Source organism: Cupressus sempervirens, chromosome 11 (genome assembly GCF_028749045.1).
Source record: "Cupressus sempervirens isolate cs-2001-9-10 chromosome 11, ASM2874904v1, whole genome shotgun sequence".
Classification (NCBI taxonomy): Eukaryota; Viridiplantae; Streptophyta; class Pinopsida; order Cupressales; family Cupressaceae; genus Cupressus; species Cupressus sempervirens.
Window position 1 is genome coordinate 186,551,840 of NC_143128.1, and position 26,794 is coordinate 186,578,633.

At 35.4% G+C, this 26,794-nt stretch overlaps 1 protein-coding gene across 1 annotated transcript; it reads left to right on the forward strand.

The window, feature by feature from the left end:
• The first annotated feature begins 966 nt into the window (after positions 1-966).
• LOC149528819 (CASP-like protein 5A1) lies at positions 967-23,875 on the forward strand. The gene is made up of 3 exons (XM_089809461.1): positions 967-1,471; positions 23,151-23,283; positions 23,392-23,875. Exons 1-3 carry the CDS (start codon positions 1,266-1,268, stop codon positions 23,581-23,583), a joined length of 531 nt encoding a protein of 176 aa, XP_089665587.1. The 5' UTR covers positions 967-1,265; the 3' UTR covers positions 23,584-23,875.
• Positions 23,876-26,794: the final 2,919 nt, after the last annotated feature.

The window sequence follows — 26,794 nt, forward strand, 5'->3', positions numbered from 1 at the left end:
CTTATATCTATTTTAATTCAAATGTGGGCAGATATTAGGAAGAGCGTCAAGTCATCATATTAGACCCAATGCATCCAACATCAAGTTAATCAACTAATTGAAAATTATAAATTTGGGTGCTTCATAGTCTTCAGCCTCTTATATTGACTTTGGAAAAAAGTCGTATATGATTAGATGCACTCACATCTATGTATGTTTGTTGTTTATATTGCCTATGGTTCTCTAAACTATGTTTTTTGAGTTAATTTTCTTCATTCTCTCTTATAATTTTTTTATGAATCGTTATTCTCTCGAAGTGTTAATTCTCCCCTAAGTCAACATTTTTTTCAATATTAAAAAGACCATACAAAACATCAAAATTTGGTGTGCTTCATAGTCTTCAGCGTCTTATATTGACTTTGGGAAAAAGTCGTATATGATTAGATGCACTCACGTCTATGTATGTTTGTTGTTTATATTGCCTATGGTTCTCTAAACTATGTTTTTTGAGTTAATTTTCTTCATTCTCTCTTATAGTTCTTTATGAACCGTTATTCTCTCGAAGTGTTAATTCTCCCCTAAGTCAACATTTTTTTCAATATTAAAAAGACCATACAAAACATCCAAAATATAAATAATATGATTACTACTACCATATTTACGCTCTTGTGAAGGAAGGAAACCTTATAAAAAAGGTGAAGGGGCTATCTCTATCTCATGATGTACACAATTTCCAAAAGAATGTTTAATTGTGATTTTTAACCTTTTAAAAATAATAATAAAGACCAACATTTTACATCTCATCATTCAAGAATTAAAACATTTAGCACCTCGAAAATATTGAAAGAGGCAACCGACTTCGAAAATTGAAGAGAAATCATGGTCATGACTCATAGTGTCCAATGGCAACAAATTGTATAACATAATAGCGAAAAAGACCCCACATCATAAAATACAATAAAATTATGCAAATTCCGCTTTTGAGATGGCGATGTCCGACGCACCTGTTTTACATTCTTCTTCCCTTTTCATTCGCCCACAAAAAAGAAAGAAGCCCATATCAGGAAGAGGAGATCATAACAGACGGTAGATAAGATCATTTCATGGATTAATTTATCTCGTATAGATTTCCCATACTCAAATTCCTTCCATACCCTCAGCTGCAATTTCTTCACAACCAGCATTCTCCCTTCCCCACCTCGCCCAACTCTTCTCAATTATTTCAGTTTCAAATATGAGAAGAAAATTGGGGTTGGGTGCTGAGCACAAGTGAAGACATCAGAACGATGAATTCAAGTCATCCAGCTGTGCATCCCATAGAGGTTCCTCAAACAGATGTTGTGATTGCTCCGAGGGTGAGAATGAAGGATTATCAAGGAATGCCCGGAACACTTGGAGGTCTTTCACTCAGACTAGGGCAGTTCTTCTTTTCTGTTGCGGCCTTTTCCATCATGCTATCCATTGACGACTTCTCTAGTGTGACTGCTTTCTGGTACAGTTTTCTCTATACTCATTTTCAATAATTTTTTAATCCTTTCTACATGGTTGGGGAATGCCTTCAGGTAAATAGATTTTCATTGCTCAGACCGGAGAATTTTGACTTCCAAAAGCTTTGAAGATCAATTTTTGCCCTCCAGTTTGGAGAATTCTCTGTTTAGAGTTAGATGCTTTCAATCCTGTTTAAGAATACCCAAATCGGATAACGTTGGAGACATTTGTTGATCTGTTTGGAGACTACCCACTTCAGAAATCGTGGAGATAAGATTTCTATTTTCTTCTGTTGAGGCTGTTGGAGAAAGCTCACTTCAAAAAATATTGGAGAGATGATTTTTCATTCTGTTTGGGGAACGATCAAGTGCAGTATCTTTGGAAGCACGTTTATTTTTTTGTCAATAGTCTGGTTGGACATTATCCAATTACTTTTGAGAAGTCTTTTTGGGGTTTGATTGGAGAATACCCACTTCCTTAACACCTAAGAGTTTCTTATCTTTCCGTAGCTTCCATATCTTTTGAGATATAAAATACATTAGATTTGCAAAGTCCATATTGATTGAATTTAAAAGCGTTTAGATTTAACTGTGTGTATGTTTTTGTTGTGTGTAACATTTCGAGTTATGCTCTATGATTCATCAACATGATAGAGTGAGCTAGAGAAAGAGAAGTGTCATTTGAAACGTTGAAAAGAAAATATATACATAGTTAAATCCAGAAGCTCAAACTCAATAGATGTGCTAGCTCCAAAAAACCTGAAGCATATATATTATTGTTGTTTTTTCATTTTTTGTTTGTAGTTTTTTCGTTAAAGTGTGCACACTCACCAAAACCTTTGTAGTCCTGGCCGGAGAATATCTAATTATAAACATCGTGGAGGTGGGGTTCTTTATTATTCATTAAGTGGTTTTTGGCTGAGGATGAGAAGTAGAGGCTTGATGCGCAACTAGTTGATTTAGACTTGGTTTCAAATTTTTAACGTTTAAGAATTTAATGACTTGCATTTTTGGTTTTCAACTAACTTATTTGGGTTAGTGATGATTTGCTCATGGTATGGTTTTACAGCTGAATCACTGTTACCTTCATAGATTTTTGGATTTAATGTTATAATACTTAATAATGTCTAGTGTGGTTCCTCATGTATCAGATGTGATTGCTCTTTATTTCTCATTTTGGTTTTTGAGCAGGGATGATTCAGTTAGTGCACAGAATTGGTCAACCAACGTCCTAGAAGTTCTTATATTTCCAAATGATTCTTTTAATTTTCCAAAATTTAATTAAAAGATGTTTTCAGGATTTTCTCTTGTCCACTTGTCTTGGGGAATATTCTTAAGCATGGGAAAGACTTTCCAGGTTTTCTGAGAACTAGAAAGGACACAGGAAGACTGGAAATTTGATCCCCACATTTTACTTTATTCTTAACATACTCCCAGCCTTTTTAAGTACCACTTCAATCCTCCACATATGCAGTATCAGCTACATTCTGGATGGAGAGATGTATTTAATTACATCCATCTCTTGGGTGGGAGAAAAGCAGATGAACAATACAGAAAGAACTAAAAGGACCTTCAATGAAGCTGTCATGCATAATCCAGGCAAGGAGGGAGAATAACCCATGCTTGAGGACCACAGTTTCATTGAAGCGTAATTAAGCTCTTATTTAACTAAACTAATTCTAGTCAACCAGTCAACACCTCGTGCCACATTGCAGTTGTCGTTCACTATTAGTATTTAATAGTGCTAATATGATTGTATGGCATTCGCATTCAGCTGTGCAGTTGTTGATAACTTGATATATATATATAAAGACAATAGTACTAAGGCCAAGGTATCTCTCGTTGAAGTCGAAGTTGGGAACTGTTTGGAAATGACATAAAATACAGATTGCAAGGCTCATTATATAAGTTATTCCAGTGAAGGGAACATATTATCCTTGTCTGATGACAAAGAAAGATATATTGCATGGCCTAATGGTTTAATTGAAGCCTTATATAGTAGTGTGTATGTGTGCTCTCTAAGCAATAAAGAAAAGAAAGACAAAAAACATTTACTCTCTTAATTGTATTAAGAAAACTTTGACTGATGTTGCTTGCCAGGATAATGCGTAGAATTCAGTTTGGATCTGTGTTAACTAGCTGACTAATGAAGCCAATTAAAAAACTCATGGTTAGATGGTGCTATGGATGATGAATGAGAGATGTTACATATTGTATCTGGTATCACAAGTATTATATAAGCAATCCAGTTGTACTCATGAGTCATGACATGTATTTATAACATATGAGAATCTCCAGTTGAAAGATTGTTAATTGTGATTAATGCTTCTTATTATATTCCAGTAGTGGTTTCTGTGAAGCTTTTGCATCCAACACCTGTCAAAAAACATATAAAGAAAATGTTCTACAATCTAATAAGTTTATTATCATACCTGATTTGTAATATTATGGTTTGGTTGATTAGATTTCTTTCTGTTGTAGTGATTTTGATTAATATTTTTAATAAAGGGATCTCCCAATTACACAATCTGACCAATTTTTGACAAGTTATCTCACATGTTTGACTCTTCAGTCATGATTTGAATATGAGATGGGTGGCTTGGGATTGAGATATGTGACATTCTTGAGCACACTGTGAGGTAGTAACTTTGGGTGAGAATGATCTGAGCAAAGTAATGAAGTACATTAAACCAGGCCCAAACAATTACAATGTCTGATTGGAGATCTGAAATGATAATTCACTGCTTTAAACATTGGAGATCGAAAGCTCCATATAAAGGAATTACAAACACAAACACAATGTTTCCAATGTTTCTGAAGGAAACAATAGCTATCAGAGAACTAAAATAGAAACACACTAAACTTAACTAAAGATACATTAAGTGTCAATTATATAATGAATAATCAACTATGACAATATTATTCTAATACCCTTCCTTCATGGCCATTCTATTAACTACACCAAGTTGCCTCCTAAATTTAACAAACTTGTTTGGGCTCATAGACTTGATGAGGATATCTGTAATCTGATCAACAGTATACTGCAATATCACAGTTCCATTTTCAACAAGGTGTCTGTTGAAATGACAATGAAGCTCTACATGTTTGGTTTGTTCATGCAAGCCTAGATCCTTGGCAAGCTTTAGCACCTCTTGATTGTCTCAAAAAAAAGGTGAAGGCTGTACTTGATGCATTTGCATGTCAGAAAGCATTTTTTTTGTAGCCATACTGCCTCACATTTTGCTTTGGTTGTTCCTCGATATTCTGCTTTGGTCGAGGAAAGTACCACTACCTTGTTGCTTCTTACTAGTCCATGTGACTGCACCTGTACCAAGATCGAAGATATACCTAAAACTAGACTTTCTGTCACCGATAGATCCTGCCCAATCTAAGTTTGTAAAACCAATCAGCCAAGGATCTTTGCTTCTGCTGTATATACTGCCAAAGTCTGGTGCCCCTTTCACATTTCATATTACATGTTCTTCTGCAACCCAATGTTTTGCCTTAGGTGCTGTTATGAAAGAAGATATGTACCTCACAACATAACCAAGCATGCCAAAGTCTACTGTCCCTTTAATATATCTTGGCGCACGTTTAGCTGCAACCCATTGTTTTGCCTTAGGGGATGCCATGAAGCGAGAAATGTTGCTCACAACATAACTAGTATTAATTCTAGCAGCTGTAAGATATGCAAGGTTGCCCACTAGTTGCTTGAATGCTGATTCATTCACCAGTAGTGAATCTGATTTGGCCAATAGTTTTAGCCCTTTTGCCATAGGTGTAGATGAAGGGTTGCAATTTGCCATCCTGAACTTATCTAGCAAACTCCCAACATACTTCGTTGGAGAAATGAAAATGCTACCATCTCTCTGCCAAACCTCGACACAAAGGCAATAATGCAGAAGTCCCAGATCAGTCACATACCAAGCATCTGGCACAGATTCAGCTTGATTTGCTGAAGCAGCTATGCCCCATTAGAGGTAATGATATTATCATCCTCATAGATGTCAAGGAAAATGATGTCACTGCCAGTGCTTTTTACATACAAATTTGAATTTGAATGACTTATGCGAAATCCTTGTGCAACCAAATATGTATCAATCTTGATATACTATGCCCTGGGAGCTTGCTTAGGACCATAAAAAACTTTGACCAATTTGCATACTTGGTGTTCTTTACGCATATCCCTGAAACTTGGAGGCAATGCCATATGTACTTTTCCCTCCAAATTGCTATTGAGGAAGGCACTCTTCATGTCCATTTCATGGACTTTCTAGCTACTCTGTGCTGCAATGGCTAGAACCAGTTTGTTGGTGCTCATCGTTTTTGTAGAAGCAAAGTTTTTGTCATAGTTGTTAATAATATAACTTTGATATTTATAATGGTCTGACTGTGCAGATCGCACAAGTATCTTCTCTTCTCAAATACCATTTAGATGGCTATTAATACTTCAACCTTTAAATATGCATGATTGGCGATCCTTGGTATATAATTATTTGTTAGTCATTAAACATTAACTACTTTGTTATTGTTTGTTAAACATGAAACAACCTACTAAGCACCAATCTTGAGGGAGTATTGTGGGCCGACCTAGATAGAGTCATGTCCCTTTAAGGGACATACCCTTTGGTTATGGTATAAGAGGTGGGTGTGATTGAAGTTTAAGGACACACAACACATAGAAGTTTGCTCCTTAATCAACTCTGCCCTATACGAATTATTGCAGATACAAACAAGTTTCAGAATAGCATTTAATATTCTGAAAATTATCTCCTACATTTTGAAGAAGAAGAAGATCAGAACAGCAACAAGGAAGAAAGGTATTATCTCAGATCTGAAATTATAGAATTTGTAGAAACTTTACATGGTATCAGAGCTCTGGTAGTCGAACCTAGGCTTTGCAAATTATATAATAAGACTTGATATATATCTAGCATCATTCTCCTATCTTCAATGGCGTACACAATTTCACCCGAGGACAGGTTTGATGGGAAAGAACACATTGATGTTGGGAAATTCAGAATCATGATGATTCTTGAAAAAAATGATGTAAAACGATTTGTTGATTCAGCATCCAGATAGCCTACCGTTGAACCTCATAAATCTATCTAGAGTAAAGGAAATAGGAAAGCCATTTAGATTATATTAGATGGAGTGAAAAATGATATAGTACCCATGCTAACGAAACATCAAATAACATTTGATATGATAAATGCATTACTAAATTCATATGAGGTTAACAATGCAACTAAAGTTCTCGCACTAAAAAGACAACTAAATCACATACAAATAAAGAAGGGAGAATCAATGAATTCTTACTTCCTAAGGGTTGCCAGCCTAAGAGATGAACTTGCAAGTATAGGGAACCATCATTAATGACACAAAACTAACACTGATGGCTATAGATGGATTACCAGATTCATGGGAAACATTTGCACAAGGAGTAAGTGCTAGAGATAATCTTCCTGACTTCAATAGACTTAAGGGAGATTGTCTTCAGGAAGAATCCAAATAACTTAAGAATGGAGCAAAATTAAAAACAAAAGATGAAGAACTTCATGTTCTTAATACAAACTCCTATAAAGGCAAGAAGAAGCATTTTAAGAAGAAAAGGGGTAATCAAAAGAATGGCAAACCTAAGAAAGATCTATCCAAAATAAAATGCTTCAGATGCGAAAAGTTTGGACACTAGAGATCTAATTGCCCTAAGAATTCTAAACAACAAGTGAACTGTACAAAAATTACTAAGGAAGAAGACAACTATGATCCTGAGAATCGTGTATTGTATTCGGCACTATCAAATGAAGTCTCAAGTAAAGTATGGGTGATTGATAGTGGATCATCTCAACATATTATAGGATACAAAGAAGCACTAGACTCTATCAGAAAAAGGTTAATAGCGAAGTCACCATCGATGATAATTCAACACATTCCGTCAAAGTAATTGGAAATTGCACCTCGAAACTAAAGTTGGGTAGTTCTCTTCTTCTCAAGGGAGTACTCTATGTACCAGGAATAAAAAGGAATCCAATCTTGGTTACAACACTTGAAGATGATTGACATAATGTTGCATTCATGGACGGTAAAATCATCACTTGGGCTAAGAACTCCTCAATTAAGAAAGCAAAATTGATTGGTCAAAGAAAAAGGTATTTGTATGAATTAAATTCAGAACCTAGCCGATCTATTCAAGCCTTAATTCATGAAGCTGCTTATATAAATGAAATATGACATAGAAGGTTAGGACATCTAAATTTCAAAACTTTATCAACTATGTAGAAGATGGTTACTAGCTTACCAAAACTGAATAAAGATCACTCAAGCATATGCAAGGGATGTGCTCTAGGTAAGAACACCAAAAGTCCATTTCATGATAGCACTAGAAAAACTAACAATGTTTTGGAATTAATCCACTCAGATTTATGTGGACCTATGTTTGTTCCTTCCATTGGAGGATTCTGGTACTATATACTTTTTATGGATGACTTCTCTAGGAAAACATAGATTTACTTCTTAAAATGCAAAGAATCACAAGAAATCCTAAAGAGATTTAAAGAATTTAAAACCTTAACTGAAAACTTATTAGGACATAAAATTAAAACTCTTAGAATTGATAATGGAGGGGAATACACTTTAGATTTGTCTAAAAGGTTTTGTAAAGAAACAAAAATTAAGAGGGAGTATGCCGTTTCTTATAACCCGCAACAAAATGAGATAGTAGAAAGAAAGAATAAAACAATTATAGAAGCTGCAAGAGCTATGATATTTGATCAAAATTTAGAATATTATCTTTGGGTAGAAGCCTCTTATACTGCTGTCTATATTCAAAATAGAAGTCCTCACTCCTACCTTAAAGATAAAACTCCTAAAGAAGTCTTTACTAAGGTTTAACCAAATACAAGTCATCTTAGGATTTTTGGGTGCCCAATATATATACATGTTCCAAAAGAAAAAAGAACTAAGTTAGAACCCTTTGGGAGGAAAGGTATTTTTGTAGGGTATAGTGAAACATCTAAAGCATATAGGATTTTCATACTTGGTTAGAAAAATATTGAACTTAGTAGGGATGTAATTTTTGAAGAAGATTTAGCATTCAAAAGAGCTCTAAGTTTTGAAGAACCCTCTCCATTACCTAATTAGAGCTCTAAGTTCTGAAGAACCCTCTCCATTACCTAATTTTGAAAGAAATACTGAATCTGAGTCTCAGAGGGAGAACATTGAAGAAATTGAAGATGAAATTTAAAATCTTAATCTTGGAGAAACTCAAAATTCTAAGAAAAGACCACTTTGGGCCATTAAGATAGTAGAGGAAGCACAAGATTTCGCTGCACCATCCAGAACAATTAGAGAAAGTAAAAGTCCCAAAGATTTTTTAGTTATACAACAAACATAAATGATTTGTCTAAATCAGAACCAACCAATGTTTTAGATGCTATTAAACATACAACTTGGAAGGGTGCTATGACGGAGGAATACTAATCCGTTATGAATAATGATGTTTGGGAAATTTTTTCTAGACCTAAAGGAAAATCTGTTGTCTCTTCCAAGTGGATATTTAAAATAAAAAATGTTGCTGATGGTAGCATTGAAAAATATAAAGCCAGATTTGTAGCTAGGGGATTCTCTCAGAAAGAAGGGATTGATTATGAAGAAACCTTTGCTCTTGTTGCCATATACACCTTTGTAAGAGCAGTCCTAGCTATTGCAATATCGAAGGGATGGAAAGTACATTAGATCGATGTAAAAACAACATTCGTGAATGGAAAGATTGTAGAAGAGGTATATTTGGAGCAACTTGAAGGATTTGAAACTCATGATCCCAAAGTTTTTGTTTGCAGGCTCAAGAAAGCTCTCTATGGGCTTAAATAGGCTCCAAGGGCATGGAATGAAAGAATTGATAAGTATCTCACCGGTTTAGGACTCTCCAAAAATGAAGCCAATCCAAATCTATATCATGAAAGGGATAAGATGATATGGTAATTTTGATACTGCATGTCGATGATTCACTAATAACAGGTGATGATCATCTCATAGATCAATGCAAGAGAGATCTAATTAGAGAATTCGAGATAAAGATTTGGGACTCCTTCATTACTTCCTAGGACAGGTAGTAAGGTAGAATTCAAACAACATTATACTTAATCAAGGGAAGTATACGTTAGATATCTTGAAGAGATTTGGAATGTGGAACTGCAAGTCTATGTCTTCTCCAATGAACGCTAATCCACATAAACTTAAAGAAGCGACAACAAAATCACCTTCCATAGATTCTACTCTCTACAGACAGATGATTGGATCCCTTATGTACTTGGTAAATACAAGACCTGATATTTGTTATGCTGTTAACGCATTAAGTCAGTTTATGTGTGAGCCAAAGGAGATTCACCTTGTTGTAGTCAAACACATTATGAGATACTTACAAGGCACTCTTAACCTTGGGCTCAAATATGAGAAAGTTGATTTGGATTTACATGGATTCACAAACTTAGATTGAGGTGGAAGTGTTAAGGATAGAAAAAGTACTTTTGGATGCCGTTTCAGTTTAGGATCAGCAATGATATCATGGATATGCAGAAAACAGTCTTCAGTAGCACAAAGTTCCATAGAAGTCGAATACATTGCAGCAGTGATGGCCTCTCGGGAAGGAATTTGGCTTAGGAAGTTACTTGTGGGACTATTTAGTCAAGCCATGAATCCTATGATTACTGATTGTGATAATCAGAGTTCCATCAAGCTTTTTGTGAATCTAGTTTTTCATGAGAGGTCCAAACATATTGAAATTCCTTACCATTATGTACGAGATATGGTAGACAGGAATACTGTAAAATTAGAATAATTTGTACTGCAGATCAAATAGAAGATATTCTTACCAAACCTCTCTCTCTCGAGTGAAGATAGATCACTTCAAGAAAAGTCTTGGTATGATTGAATTATAGAATTTTGTATTCTTTAAATTATTAATAAAATGATTTTATTGTCAGGCTATTGACTGTTATGGGCTCCACCATCTGCATTCATTATTTAAGAGGTGACGATCTCTCAGATAATGAATACTTGTATAAAAGACATTATGAGAGATGATGATCTCTTAGATAATGTGTTGAACAGTAAAGAACTACTGTTAGATCTAGATGAGTTCAAGATCATTTTTAACATAGACATTTCTATGACTATGAATCTTAACTTGGATAAAGGAAGAATTTATTCTTCATAATTTATCCTGTGTTTTGGTATATCCTAAACTCAGGATCAAGTTGTGATATAGGATTGCCAATACCTATGAGTCACAACCGGGATGAATGAAGAATTTAATCATTCTTCGGATTTTATCCTCTGTGTGTTGCATTACATGCAATACTGACGTCACTAGTATAAGTGATAAGTCATATCACAATATGGTTATATGACGTAGTATCATGAGTTACACGATACCACTTGCTTAGAAGATTCAGACAGATATAGAGTATCAGTCTATGCTTATTCATCGTAATTGATGATGCTAGATATGTTATCTCTCAGTATGATTATCAAGTTAAGAGGGCGTGTTAATAATATAACTTTGATATTCATAATGGTCTAACTGTGCAGCTCACACAAGTATCTTCTCTTCTGAAATACCATTTAGATGGCTATTAATACTTCAACCTTTCAATAGGCATGATCGGCAATCCTTCGTAAATTAATATTTGTTAGTCATTAAACATTAACTACTTTGTTATTGTTTGTTAAACATAAAACAACCTACTAAGCGCCGATCTTGAGGGAGTATTGTGGGCCGACCTAGATAGGGTCATGTCCCTTTAAGGGACATACCCTTTGGTTATAGTATAAGAGGTGGGTGTGATTGAAGTTTAAGGACACACAACACATAGAAGTCTGCTCCTTAATCAACACTGCCCTATACAAACTATTGCAGATACAAACAAGTTTCAGAATAGCATTTAATATTCTGAAAATTACCTCCTACATTCTGAAGAAGAAGAAGTTCAGAACAGCAACAAGGAAGAAAGGAATTATCTCAGATCCGAACCTATAGAATTTGCAGAAACTTTACAATAGTCAACTCCCTTAAGCAAAAATCCCTTAGCCACCAACTGAGCTTTGCATTTATCAAGAATTCCATTAGTGTTGGACTTCACTTTTTAGACCCATTATCTGCCAATTGATTTCTTCCTTGGTGGAAGATCTGACAGAACCCAATTGTTATTCTTCAAAAGACTATGATGCTCAACTTACATAGCCTTTTCCAGTTTTCCCATTTCGGTATTCCTTTTCTTTTTGCCCTTGAATAATTCTTAGGCTCACAGATACTCTGAAGGCTGGCCATAAGACAGAAATTAACAATGTTCTTGTTCTTGCCTCTAGATGATCTACCCTTAACAGGCTTATTATTTGGAACTTTGTCAATAACCTTTTCTTACCTCTTAGGCCCAAGAGTAGAACCAACTTCCTCCAAATCAAGATGATCATCATGACTTGGGCTGTGTAGAATGAAATCCTCTGGATGCTGATCAAGTTTATCCTAAGGGAAATTCAGTGGTATAATGTCATCTGTTGGAGATTCCACCAGTCTAGGTTCAAAGTCTTTAAAATCCTTGTCTTCAAATGAATCAAATGGAAGCCTAACACCCAGATTTCTTTTCTTTGTAGGCTGCCCTTTAGTGCTTTGGATTGGAGATGAGAGCATGAAGCGGGAACCTTCCTTATGAAAAAAAAGATCTCTACTGAATGTGAGACAAACAGTGTCCACATCAATCAGCTGATAGGCTGTATGATTGTCATTGTAGGCTATAAGCATCGGCTTCTGACTTTTGAAATCCAGTTTGCTCCTCTTTGCACCTAGAACCAAGCAGATGTTGATGAATCAAAAACCTTCAAGTGATCTATATTTGATTTCCTTCTAGACCATGCTTTCTGTTGGGTCTTCTTCTTGACAACCTTTGTCAGAGACCAATTCAAAAGGTATGCTACAAAACACATTGCCTCTGTCCAAAACATATTCGGAACATTTCTATGTTTTAACATAGATCGGGTCATTTCTGTAATAGTAGGGTTCCTCTCAACAATACCATTATGCTGAGGGGTGTAGGGTGTGGCAAGTTGACACTTAATACTCTGTGTGGCACAAAAGTTGGAGAATTCATTGGAACAAATCCCTCCCCCACTCCCTGTTGGCCCCTGTTATCTGACCTAAGAGTAATGATTTGACACCTTGGCTCTTTTTAACTAATGCGTTAAACTTCTGGAATTCATTAAACATGTTTGACTTTGCCTTTGGGAAAAATGCCCACATTTTCCTCTTGAAATCATCTACAAATAGAAGAAAAAACTTGGTACCAGAGACTGATGCAGTATCCATTGGTCCACAAACATCTCAATGAGCAAGCTGCAAGACTTTGGATGCACTTTAGAGTCTCCATCTAAGAAGTTGGTCTGCGCTTCTTCTCTATGGGACAAGCTCTACATGCTACACGTGTTTGGGACCGAATCTCAGGTAAGCCATATACCAAATTCTCCTGAGCCAACTGAGAGAGATATGGTAAGTTGAGATGTCCATACCATTGGTGCCAAAGAGAATTGATGGATGAACACTTTGCAACCATTGTATGCTCTAAGGTTGTTCAATTTCAACAAGATGCAATAATCCACGAACTTTGAGCCAATGTTCGTATTGAGCTCTGTACCTGAAATATAGTATACTTTGAGAAACAAGAGATTTCTCCCACCAGATCTAAGCTGAATGTTGCCCTTGCCAACCATTGTATACTCTTGACTCCTGCCAAAGATTACTGAAGTGGAGCAAGGTGTGTACTCCATGAACCGATATCTCCCCTGTGTAAAGTGCAAAGAAGCTCCAGTAGATGTTTTGGTACTATCTGTTGGTCTTTTGGCTGTAAGTGCATAAAAGGAAGACTCCTCAGTATGCTTTGCAACATGGTTCTTCTACTGGGACCTTCCCTCCATGATTAGATTTTCATCAGCCACCTATTTTCTGCATTTGTTCTTCATATGACTAAGTTTACCACAATAAAAACATGTGATTACCTTTTGGGAACTCTGATTACCTTTGCCTTTGCCTTTACCTTTGGCAGTAAACATCTGTTCCACAGTAGGTTTTTGGCTTCTCGAAAATTGTTGTTTTCACTTGTGTGGTTGCAAGAGCTTGGTGCATAGATCATCAAACTTTAGATCAACATTGGTGGATGTAATGCTGAGAGTTTAAATGAAGTGCTCGTAGGATTGTGATAAGTTTTTCAGCATTATAACCACCATATCCTTTTCTTTCTCGTAAGATTGTGGTAAGCTTTTTAGCATTACAACCACTATTTCCTCTTCTTCCATCATGTGAGTAATGGCAACCGGTTGACCACAAATCTCTTTAATCTACATAAGATGCTCCTGCTAATGCATTTTATCATCCATCACTATTGAAAATAGCACATTCTTCAGAAAGAATGCTCTGCCCTTGTCTGATGTTTCGTAGAGATCATTTAGATGTGTTCAGATCTTTGCAGCTGTCTTGCCAATTGCAATTGTGGAAGTCATCAGTGACTGATGACTTAAGGAGTACAGTGGCTTTTTGATTGTGCTCATCAGACTTGTCCTGATCTTTGCCTACTGTTGTAGGGCGAGCAATTTTGCCATGAGCAATGTTATGCAAGCACTTGTACTAAAAACTCATGAGCATGCGCTAGTTCTACGTGTTGTAATTTTTGCCGTTGAATTGCCGACCGCTATACAATATTATGTTGGTCAATGACAGTCACTCCTATTTTCCAATGCACAAAAAACAAGGTAAAAAATACCAGCAAGTATGGCCTGAACTGGCATAGAGTAGAAAATTACAACTGCTGATTGTGTTGCAAAAAAACAATAAAAAGGATTGCAGAAGTCTGACAGTTATAAACCCTAGCACTACAGAAACTCTAAGCCAAAAATTTTAAACACTTTTTTCAAAAAAATCGTAAAAATATCTATAGGTAAACCCTAGCTGTGACTTCTCAGAGAAAACCTAACAGAGGGTCGAGATAAACCATGGCTGTGGGTTTTAGGAGAAAAACAAAATCTGTTGTGGGCAAAGAAACAAAGCTATCTTAACATGTGCAGAAGATCTGAAAGGTGTCAGCTCTGTAAAAAGAGGGCGCCCAGAATTTTGAAACATTTGGAAGATCTGAAATGCTAACTTAGAACTCTCGAGTCTCGACACAGCACTTAATCTGGTGTTTTCGACCAGGAAGGACTATGGTACAGTCATAGAACAGAAAAAATGGCACAAAAAAGTTCTTTTGCAGCGGAAAAAACATGTGATGTCACAAAATACATCGAACCTTAAGATGTGGCTGGAAAGTTTTGACTGGTCTAAACAGAAAGACCCAAAAACATGACTTGTTGCAGAAAATGGCAACTCAAACAGAGGTGCCCAGATTTGTGATGTAAAACACACAAGAAATTAACGTCTCTTGCTGCAATTTGCGTGACCAGGCAGGAAAAACAACAGTTTAAAAAACCCTTGATTTTGCAGAAGATGCAAGTTTGGTAAAAACCACCTCATTAGACTTTTGATTTTGTTGGAAAAAAATAGCTAAAACTTCTGAAAAGTTCTTTTCAGGATCACCACAATCTTTTGACTAAAAACAATTGCCAAAAGGATTCTAATGGCTATGATGCTATGAATTGGTAATTCACTGTTTTAAACAATGGAGTATTATGAAGTAATTGGAAAATATTTGCTTGATATTAACAGTGATAAGAGATCAATTTATACAAGAGACTGAACGATGTTTCCTTACGAAACAATTGTAAAGAATATAAACATTCTATTCTAGAAATAGGAAACTAAATATTAGAAACTTTCTAATATATATAGGAGAATACAATAGATAACCATTAGATACTAAACAGAGATGATAGAAACTATCTATTATCTTAATACCCTCCCTTAATGGTTAATCTATCTAGAGCACAAAGTTGTCAAAAGGCCTAAAAGACAAATTCTGTCTCCTCAGTGTGCTCCGTGCTGTTTGCTGTGGGCTGCGAACCAGATTACTTAGATAGGGTAGCTAACTGCTTCTGACATTCAATCTTCATGTGCCCATATTGTGGCAATAGTTGCATTGAATATTCTTTTTCTTGGAGCCTTCTGAAGTTGGGGCAGAGGACCTTTGTTGAGAAGACTGCTGTGAACCATAACTACCTTATCACTGTCGCGATATTCAAAGATGGTTAGCATTCACTGTTTCCACATGCCATAATTGCGACTATTGAACTTTTGATTTCCCTTGAGCAAAATATTAGTCAGAGATGCCATAACATGTTTTTTAGTGAAAAAGTGTGAAAACCTGCAAAGACACGTAGTTTGAGGCAAAAAAAAAGGCTTAGAAAAAATAAAGAGAGCTCGAAAAACCCAGAAGGAATATGTTGTCGGATTTTGGATCTGCTAGTTCGAAAATTGAGGCACCCTAAAAAAACGACCGACATCCCAGTTGAGCTATTGAAAAACCCATCAAGAATTTGTATACAGTTTTTTATTCTGGTAGAAATATTTAGTGTTTCGAACAAAAATGGCCTTGGTTGCAAAAAAGTTTCAAAAAAGCTTAGAAAAATGACAGATTTGCAAAGAAAATTGCAGAATCTAGGCGTGAATAAACAAAAGAGGTTTGTACCTAAACCTAGACGCCTCCAAATAGGCATCCACTCTTTAAAAAATAAATGGAAAAAACGGACCACCCAACAAACGCGTGATTTTCAAAGAAATTTGGACGCGAGTGGCAGAAAAATCTAGGCGTGAGTTGCAGAGAAATGGCGCCCAACAGACCTCCACGTGAACAACAGAGAATAACCCTCAATTTTCTGAGGATTCAATCGCGCTAGTTGTAGATGGAAGGGCGCAAGTTTGCAAACCAGAAGTTTTGGAAGCAAATATTTATAAAAATAATTTTGAAAATAAAAGGTAGATAATTTCAACCAAGTAATTAATTATTTTCGATTTTTTTAGAGTATTGGCTCTGATACCATATTACAAAGTAATTGGTAAATATTTACTTGATATTAACAGTGATCAAGAGATCAATTTATACAAGAGACTGAATGATGTTTCCTTAAGAAACAATCGTAAAGAAAAAAAACATTCTATTCTAGAAACAGGAAACTAAATATTAGAAACTTTGTAATATATATAGGAGAATACAGTAGATAACCATTAGATACTAAACAAAGTTAATAGAAACTATCTATTATCGTAATATGGAGATTGAAAGCTTCTAATAAAGAATTACAAACATAATGGTTCTAAAGGTAACAATCATTAACTTAGAAGTAAAATAGAGACAATAAGTGACCATAAACATTAATTGACTGTGATAGATTTATTCTGATAAGATCACAACAACTTGAGATTAATAAATGAGTGATAACTTGCTATTTTCTAATCAGATGTTCAACATTCACCATAATGAAATCTATACAAACCATCCTTTCACTTTAGGCAGCAGTTTTTAACAATATGAACAGAAAGGGATTGATCTTGATTGACAAGCCATAAACATGCATGCGAAACTCTACAAAATGCAGGTCTTTTTCTTCTAATTGTTCAGAGAATGTTAGAATTCTCTTTTGCTAGAAGTGGAAGCAAAACCTTGGAAAGAGACGAGATGGAAATGTAGCTTTTACACATTTTGTTGTTCAATATTACATGTGTAATGGAATGAGAGTATAGATATGCTTGTAACTATTTGTATAGTTTCATTGCAGTGTACTGTATTAGTTGGCATATTTCTAAAGCTGTTTCCGGGTCAATCATGTAAGTTGTTGGCTTTAAAATATTTTATCCTTGCTGATGGATCCATTAGTGTGAGCCAAAACATCAGAATATAAATTCAATTCCCTGAACCAAGAAGACTCTTACATATTGACACTGATAACAAACACTCAAATAGTAAGTTATTTTTTATTTTGGGGGATTAAAACTTATGTATGTATCTACTGCAAGAACAATTTGAGTCAGCATGCACTTTGGGAGGTTCTTAGTTGAAGGTTAATTTATGTCATCCGCTCTGAGTTCCTACTAAATTAATTATATACAAAAAAATGAAGGGAATTTTCAATAGGTGCTTTGAATCACATTCCAGTTTTCCACTTTTGCCAGTGTGCATGTGTAATCTACAGAGATAGGTACAAATACATGCTTCAAAGTGCTGGGGAAGCTGAATGCTGGTACAAATATGTGGCTGTATATGTATATGGAACAATAAATCTATATTCAACATAAATTTCAATGTTTTTTGTAGCTTTAACAATACACATTATTCTTGAATCACCATCTGAAGCACAGATCCTATTTTATGCCCATATATCAAGCTTGACACTTATTGGATGATGGATAGATGAGAGAGCATTTATTAAGAATTTCAAGCATGCACCTGCCTCAATTGTATCAGCAAAACAACCTGCAAAATTATTGATTTTTTAGTAGAAAATCAAATTTTCACCACCATAGCTTGTTTTAAACTTGAAAAACTTGAAATCACTAAGGAAAATGTGCATTTATTCTTCCCGTATTTAAACTTCACTGTTGTTAAGAGCAATACTACTTTCTTAAAAAGTAATCTTTAATTTTATTGAACGAGTATGAAGCTACTATGAACAACTACTGCCTTTCAGCCGTTAAGATGTAAGCAATGAACACATGCATTGATGACAACATTTGGTTCATTAATTTATTAGAAATTTTATCCTTCATTTGTTCGGTGGAAATGCACAGGTAAACCAAAGTGCTTTTTAATTTCAAACTACAATGTCAACATATACACTTTATCTAACTTGAGTTTTGGCCCTTTGACTTCAAGTTCCAAAAGCTTTAGATTTAGGCTTAAACATGAAACTTGGTAACAATGGTATTGTGGATGACCTGTCAAATCCTACATTTATCATCACCTGCAACACCTAATTGAGTTATCATCTGGCTTCATCAAGCCTGTTAACATTTTTTTATCCTTTCTATGTAGAAAGTTATGAAAAAGTTCAGCAATAGATCTCAAACCTGGTTAGTAGACCCTGACGCTAGTTAAAGAAACACCAGCTATACTGAAAAGATCCCAATTGAATTAAGCAAGATGAATAGATCTTGAATTGTCTGAAGTTGACTGTTTTGGGTTATCCGACAGTTGATTAGGCGAAATTGTACTCACTTGGGTTTAGGATGTAATAGACCTTGAGTAATACGGTATACACAGTTCAGATCTTAGCCAGTTTACTAGACTTTAGTTGGAATAATATTTAATTCTTAATGCATCTTGAACTGTGTTAAACAGGCCTTGATTTGGGATGAAGACATTGAAATAGGTTTAAGAAATCTTAGCTGAGATTTAGCTAGTTTGAATGTAAGTTACTGGTTCAGGTGCCGACTACTGGTATGAGGTTTTGCCCTTATATGGGCCCTGCGCTCAATACAGAGTGGATGTGTCTGTTCTCCATACCAAAACAAAAGAAATCCGGGAAATAAATTAGCGTCATTTTAAAGTTATATTTTTTGTTTTAATGTTCTCATTTATAAGATTTTAATCTTTGCCTTTTTGTCTTTTTTAAGAAAAAGAAAAAGTTGTTAGATTTGCTCTTTTATTTTAACTTGCTGTTCTTAAACAACAGTAGGAGATGGGAAGCTTCCTGAGTACAGCCGATAATAACCTGGAATATACTGAGGAAGAGCTCCATATGTGTGAATAATCCAGCAAATTTTGGTGCTGTAGCACAGTTCAGGTAGTTGATTCATACCATCTAGGCATGCAAGGGCCAAAACAACAGAACCCAGTATCTTTAAATAACCTTTGATATGGGTAAAAATGAACAATAAGAATAGCCAAAATTTGCTGAACAAGAACCAATTCCCAGTTTAAAGTTAATGTATAATCATTGCAATTTGCAGCCAATAATCATAAATAATTTTACTTTAGGTTTGATAGGACTAAGCTGGGCTAAGAAGCAACAAACTTTAAAGTTGAGTCAACCTATGTTACCGAATGCATTGTAGGGCCTTATGTAACCAATGTGGATGCCGGATGCATCTTAGGGCCTTACGTAACCAATGTGGATGCACATTGGTGCACTTGGATGTGTACTGGTAGCCATTGGGAATGTTTCCTGTACAGGATGGTGTGTTTTTGAACTATCAGTTGGCATTTAATATTTTTGGCGTTTGACATTGATCAATGATGAAACATCATACTATCAAATGATTTAGGTTTACAATTTTGTATATTTCTTTAATTTTTTATACTATAGTTATATATCCACACATACACAAACACATCCAATTTTCCATGCATCCCTGTATTGGGTTATCATGCCTGCATCTGTCCCCACACCTGAACCAGTAGCTTATTATTAAATAGATCTCAATCTGGGTTAAAGAGATCTGAACCTGGTAGGCAAAATCTTTAATGTATGTTGAATCTTTTGAATCATAAATATGTAGCACTACACATTATGCAAATTCAGACAAATACTAAAACAAGCAACTGATTTATTCCAAGACAGATAACATACCTTTACTTGTGAAGCCTCTGTTTTAGACTCCTCACCGAGAAATGAAAATTGCTTAAAATCTCTGATCAAAGTATACTGATTTTTGTGACAAATTGTTAACAGATCATCAATTTTATATAACTTGAACATAAATTGCTAAATCTGTGATATCTGTCATGAACAAGAGTGTTTAACTTTCTAATTTAACCTAAATGCTTAAAGAAAGAAATAATCTTTAAATCCCAAAGTTGTTCAATTGGACTCAACGCATACGTGAGGTAAACAGATATTCAAAAGTAGTTACAATGGTTTGTTTGGGATTGCCGTTGATACAAAACAACTATTGTTGCATTGCAACCATACTTGCAGCAAATACCCTAGAATTCAGCATCTTTTTGTGGGGCAGATCAAAATTTAGTGCTAGTTTTCATTATTATTGGTCTGATCACTCTGCATGTGCCTACAATTATCACTTGCATTAGTTTACCTCAATAGCTACATTATAATATCCCTGTAATTTATTGAAAGACTTTCTATACTGTTTGCATTGCTTTGTTGGGTGTGTACTCACCCAGAAGGGAATCTTATATCCATTTTCATCAAATGCAAGCAATTGAAACACTGATAGAATGATAAAAAATTAACAACTTCCATTGCTTGTTATTATAGTAAAATGTCTTTTGACATCACTGGTGGCAATTGTAATGCAGAATGCAGAGAACCCACTATAAATATTTTTCAAAACGTTGACAGAATAGTGTAGTTTCAAAACCAAGGATGGTTAGGCATGCCCATGAAAAACTGTAAGAATCAAGAACACTGGCAATTGTATCTACACCTCTTTTACTCAAATTTGCAATATTTCTCTGCATGTTCAACCTGTTCATTTTGATTTCAAAATTTGTTGATTGCATTGTTTCTTCAATGGCCTCAATATAAATTTTGATTGTTGCTGGCTTTGCATGTTGGATCTGTCTAGCATTAAGCTCTTGTGTTGTGCCTGGATGTTTATCAGGCATTTAGTTCCTTGTTCTGCAAGTGCTGATTATTGTTTTTGGTATCTTCCTCAGGGAAGTATTCTAATAGTTTTTAATAGAGCAAACCCCACTGTAAGAATGCAATCTTATATTTAACAATCAAATCTTTGCCAACATTCATTAATTGTCTCCACACATATCCAGCTAGAAATTCTAATCTTGTCTACAAGCTTATGAGCAGTTTGGTCTCCACACTCTGCTTGAGAGTTATAGAACATAAGCCATATAGAAAATTTCAAGATTCATTAATTATCTTGTCTAAAAAAAGCTTATAAGCTGGTTTGTCTCCATATTCTGCTTGAGAGTTATTGAACAGAAACCATAGAAGAAATTTCAAACTTCTGGAGATTGTCATCAACCAAGATTCATTAATTTTCTTTACACTTATCGAGCTTAAAAATGCTTAACCCATTTATGAGCTTATTTACATTTTAATATCCACAATGCATGAGAACTATAGAACAGAACACACAGAAAAAATGTGAACTTTCAGACACCTTCCCATTGGTTTCTTTTACTCAACCTTTCCAGCTTCCATGGCAATAGTGAAAGATTGATTTTCTGTAAAGGATGTTTTGGTAGGCATCGTGCATTCATAGTTTTTGTTTTTTCTGTATGGATCTGGCTATAGATGCATATTAGTTAGTATCAGGATGGGTCTAGAACATTTTGGGTAATCTTTTGCCGTGGCTAGGGTACAAAGCAAGCCTGGTGTGATATGCTAAGAAATCAACTGTGCCAATGATTTTCCCTTTCTAACAAAAATCACACACCTACTTGTCTGATAATTTTCTTCCCATTACGATAAAAGTGAGCTCAATGGGTTGGGAAAAGGGGAAAAAACATATTTCATTCTATTGACTATCTCCAACAGTGAGCTCTAAATCGCTACAAAAGTCCAGTTGGCCACCGATATCATCCTTACATCATGATCAGACACATGTAATCAGTGCATCATTGAAAGTTTTAAACTAATTAAATGAAGAAACTGTTATGTTCATACATGACATTAATCACAAACAAATGCCTCCTAGGGTGCATCATCATAGCCATCCTTTCCATGTCTCTGAAATTATTGTTTGGATATGTATTCGATCTTCAGGGTAAGCTCTGGTTAAGCCAAAAATGTCTGGCTTAACATCATGATTTCATCAAGCAAACCTTTCTTGTTTTAATATTTATGTGCCAGACTTGAAAGGTCATTGGCAACTTAGCAGTTCTTTTAATATAGTATGCCACTGTGTCCAATTGAGGAGCCTCTGTTTTATGATGAAGTGCTATGCAACAAAGTTCATATTGCACTCAGATCTAACAATGTAAAGGACATCTTGAGGAATGCTCCTCTGATATTGTCTCCAGGGCACGTGGATATACATGTGATGATCTCTTGGAAGGATGCTAACCAACCATATAAAACAGCAGAGAGCTAACTTAAAGCTGAGCCAAAGGAATTCTCAGACCATAGGATACCTGCAAGCTTTATGCCAAGATGATGGTGTCTTCATTCTGTCTTGATAAAGTCGATGAAGGCATTTTTAAAGGAATGTAGAAGTTGATCTGGGAATTTTGTGTGTGGGGGTTCTCTTTCAATCTATCCAAGTCACACTAAGGTAAATCTTACACGTTTCACGTGGAAGACCTGTTTGAAAGAAAATTTAAGGTAGATCTTACACATTTCATGTGGAAGACCTGCTTGAAAGAAAATCAACTAACACTAACAGATTTTCCCAATCCATTTGTAAAGTACTAAGTTTTCTGGATTCGATTATGTGTGTTTATTTCATCAAATAAACACACACAATCGAAACCAGAAAACTTAGTACTTTAGAAAATTAACTGTTCGCATAAATAGAGCACTGTAATGCACCAAAATAATGATGGGTACAATATCATGTAGATATGTCAATATTTCTGATTGGTTGTTTTCATTTATAAACTGTGCCTTGGAATGGCAGTATGATGATGTTTAGAGTGGGCAAAACATAAGGGTGCTTTGCCTCCTATGTTCTTCGCAAGATTCCTTGTCTCTTGATATGAATGTACAAGTTATATCCTGAATAAATATTTATTTTTCACATGTACACTTGAGATTTAACAAAGGCCTGTCTTGCTTTTTTGTACTCCACAGTTATTTTGTGGCAGCAACAGTCTTGCAATGCTTATGGAGTGTATCTCTAGCAGTCATTGATGGATATGCATTGCTTGTGAAGCGCAGCCTACGGAATTCACTTGTCATTAGTCTCTTTGCTGTGGGTGATGGGGTAAGGAAACACCTGACTGATAAAGTTGACATCGAGTTATGGTGTGTTTTGAGTAATTTGTAGTTTATTGTTGATTGCTTCATTCAGCAACCAAATTTGTTGTTGCAGGTTACTGGGACCTTGACTTTTGCTGCTGCTTGTGCTTCCGCTGGTATTACTGTTCTTATTGGAAATGATTTGAGGCAGTGCGATCGCAATCACTGTGCAAAATATGAAACTGCTACGGCTATGGCGTTTTTGAGTTGGTTTATGGTCACGCCGTCTTTTCTTTTGACTTACTGGTTGTTAGCAACAAGATAAATCTTTGGGTCATTTCATTGAAGAAACCACTAAAATATTGGAATCGGAGCTTTACATTCCTTGAAAGACTAACAAAAACAATATCCTGTTGAGAAAATTTCTTTTTCGAGATGCATCTGTTGGAAATTTTGATGTGCAAAATGTATCGAAGGTAATGTAGAAGTGCACTATGCTTGTGCAAATCCGATAATTGTAAAGTTATATGCAGCGCTGTTAAATTTCAAATGTGAATTCACAACACTGACATGTTTGTGATCATTATTCCAATTTTTTAGTAGGTTTCCATATGTCATCAATTTGTTTTCCATGCTAGTAATGGAGATTTGGGCCTATAAATCACATCTAAGAGTGAATGAATGCATATGGTAGATACTTTTGACAAGAGTAGCGATCAATTTTGGAAGTAATCTGTATAATTAGTAAAATGCAAGGAAATATGCACTGGTTAATGAAGTTTTATGATTTTGTTTGGTATGGGGTGAATAATATTTATAGAAGTGCAGCGGAGTGATTCTAAGAGAAGCACAATTCTCGAAGTAGATTTGAATGCATGTATTTACTTTCTTTTCATCCACGATTTCAAACACTTCAAAGCAATTTGAAAATCTTTAACGTGCAATGATTATGTTTGATGATAAAATGGATTTCATAAATTAGATGAAGTGACATGGTTTGCGTTGCATTGTTTATGCTTCTGTATATCTACCAAAAAACCTTGGCTTCAATATTAAAGCATTTGATTACTATAGAAGGGCGGCGAGTCCTAAGCAGCTCCATAGTATTGTTGTAATATTTTACATATTAGTCAAAGCTCCTGTATGTAATAACATAAATTTATTAATATAATAGAGGATATATACCACTATATAATTTAACTCTGTATATGACTATTTCAAGCAGTCAATTTTTTCTGTTCTTTTGATTCTACTTCTTCCCTTGTCTCGCTGACATAATGCTAGAGGTGGAAAATTAACCTGCACGTTAACCTCTGAAGCCAAGCTAGTTATTGGCAAATATGTGAAATTTAGAGCTTATGTTAATTTACATATTTCAATTTATACAAGGACACCATGAAAATGAATTGTAGCTTCCATTTTTTGTTTTAAAAAGGTTTTCATTTGGAAAAAAGTGATTAAGGTGCGGATGTTGATTTCAACAGCTTTCATGCATTTTAATGTGTTGGCAGGTTGATTTCTATCTATTTGTAATAAATTTGAACTACAGGCATGTCATTTTCCACATGAATAAAATAATAAGGTTCGAGTAAGTGAATTTCAGTTTGGAAATCTGAACCTGCATTTGACACCATGATTGTCTACTGGATTTAAAAGAAGTGTATTCTGGCGAGAGCATATTGTATGGGACAAATCGGCACGCAGTGTTCCGTGTATCTTGGCAGTAGGTGATTCTAAGGTCCTCATGGGAGAAATGACAACTTCTCACACTTTTCCAAGTAGTCTGTTTCATGGTTATGATTTGATGTGGCAGTTTTACCAAAGCTGGTGGGAGATGGAGTGGCTTTGAGGTAGTTTTATTGATTTCCATTCTTACCAAGGATGTTAAAGATCTCAAACTTGATGGCTGCTAATGTATTCTTTTCTTTTCATGGTTCACATTCAAGATCTTGAATTTGTCCCGTCTAAAGGGCAACAACAGAAGAAGAAAAAAGGCTAAACACTAAGTTACAGGATTGACTTTTAGAACAAGTTGAGTTTCTTGGTTTATAAAGAAGTGAGTTCTTCTTCAATTGTTGCCACATTTTTTGTTTGTTAAGGTGACATTGTGTTAGCCTCTTATTTACCTTGAAAGTCTTCAATTGCTTAAGCAGGTCTTAGGGAAAGGGTGTTTTAACATGTCTAAACGGGCCTCTGCTATAACAATTCTCCAATAAATCCGCAAACACATTTTAGTGAAGAAATCATGCATGAACCTTGGCATCGCATGTTTAAATTGAATGTTTCCGTTTGGCATAAATAGTTATTTCGGGATCTGCCTCGAAGTTTTAGTTGTGACAGAAAGGAACGAGAAACAGAACCCTGACGTTTTTTTCTGCAAACCCTACCTATTTCGCAGAGTTTCCGTGGGCAGATTTTGCATTATTTTTGCAAACCCTAGGATGTGACTAGAGCTCTGGGGCATGGTAGCGATGAGCCTGGAGAAAAAATGGAGGACATTCAAACTTGGGAAATACAGTGGAAAATGCAGTTGTAGAGACAACCTTCAGAGAATATCGAGTCATCAATGGAGAAAGACAACGGGAAGGGAGTTAAAGTGACTGGTGAAAGAGCCGACTTCAGCTTCTTTCAAGATGAACCGATGTCTGAAGAACAATTAAAACCTTTGAAATTCAACTTCTTGATGATGTTGCTGAGATTATCAGAGGGTGTCAAAAGATGATTGTTAATTTTTTTGTGACGTGTTCCTTCAGAATCTAACTTTTATTATCTTGATGATGTTGCTGAGATTATCAGAGGGTGCTAAAAGAGAATTATTAATTCTTTTGTGACGTTCCTTCAGAATCTAACTTTTATTAGTGGACTCGTTTAAATTGAGAGGTATCTTGTATGTTTAATCTTCTGATCATGTTGTCAGCAAATTTGCAAGCTCAAGTAACTTTCATTCTGAAGGGCCATTTTGCTCACGTTATCTCTTATGGGTTGATTACCTTTACTCAATTTAGCTTTTAGGCCTTTCCTAAACGTATTGTGGTTCAGAAAGGCAGAGTAATCTGGTGCATACATAATTCTAACAAATTTTCAATTTGGGGGTTCATCCAAGGTTATGTGTAGAATTAGACCTTAACAAGCCTCTACCAGAAAACATTCCTCATTGGCCCAAATTTCGAGTTGGATCAACTGTTGATTTTCTTGAACAATCCAAATGCTTATTTTTATTGCATAAAAGAGGGCCCATTTGATTTGTGAATGTCCCATCCAGAAAATAAATTAGTTCAGCCACCTCTAAATTCTACTCTATGCAGTGGCTATGGTTCATCGCCCACTCAAACGCTTTCTCTTGTTATGGGTCATTAGTTTCCTTCTGCGATTAAGCTTACGGTTGCTCCGTCAACCTCTCCTAACTATTTTCTGATTCTCCCGGATGCTTCTATTCCTACATGTGAAGATGCACTAATGTTGGATGGATCGAGGAGAGCTATGGGATTCTCTCCCAAAACCCATGGAAGAGGAATATCGGGTTGAATGGGGATGTA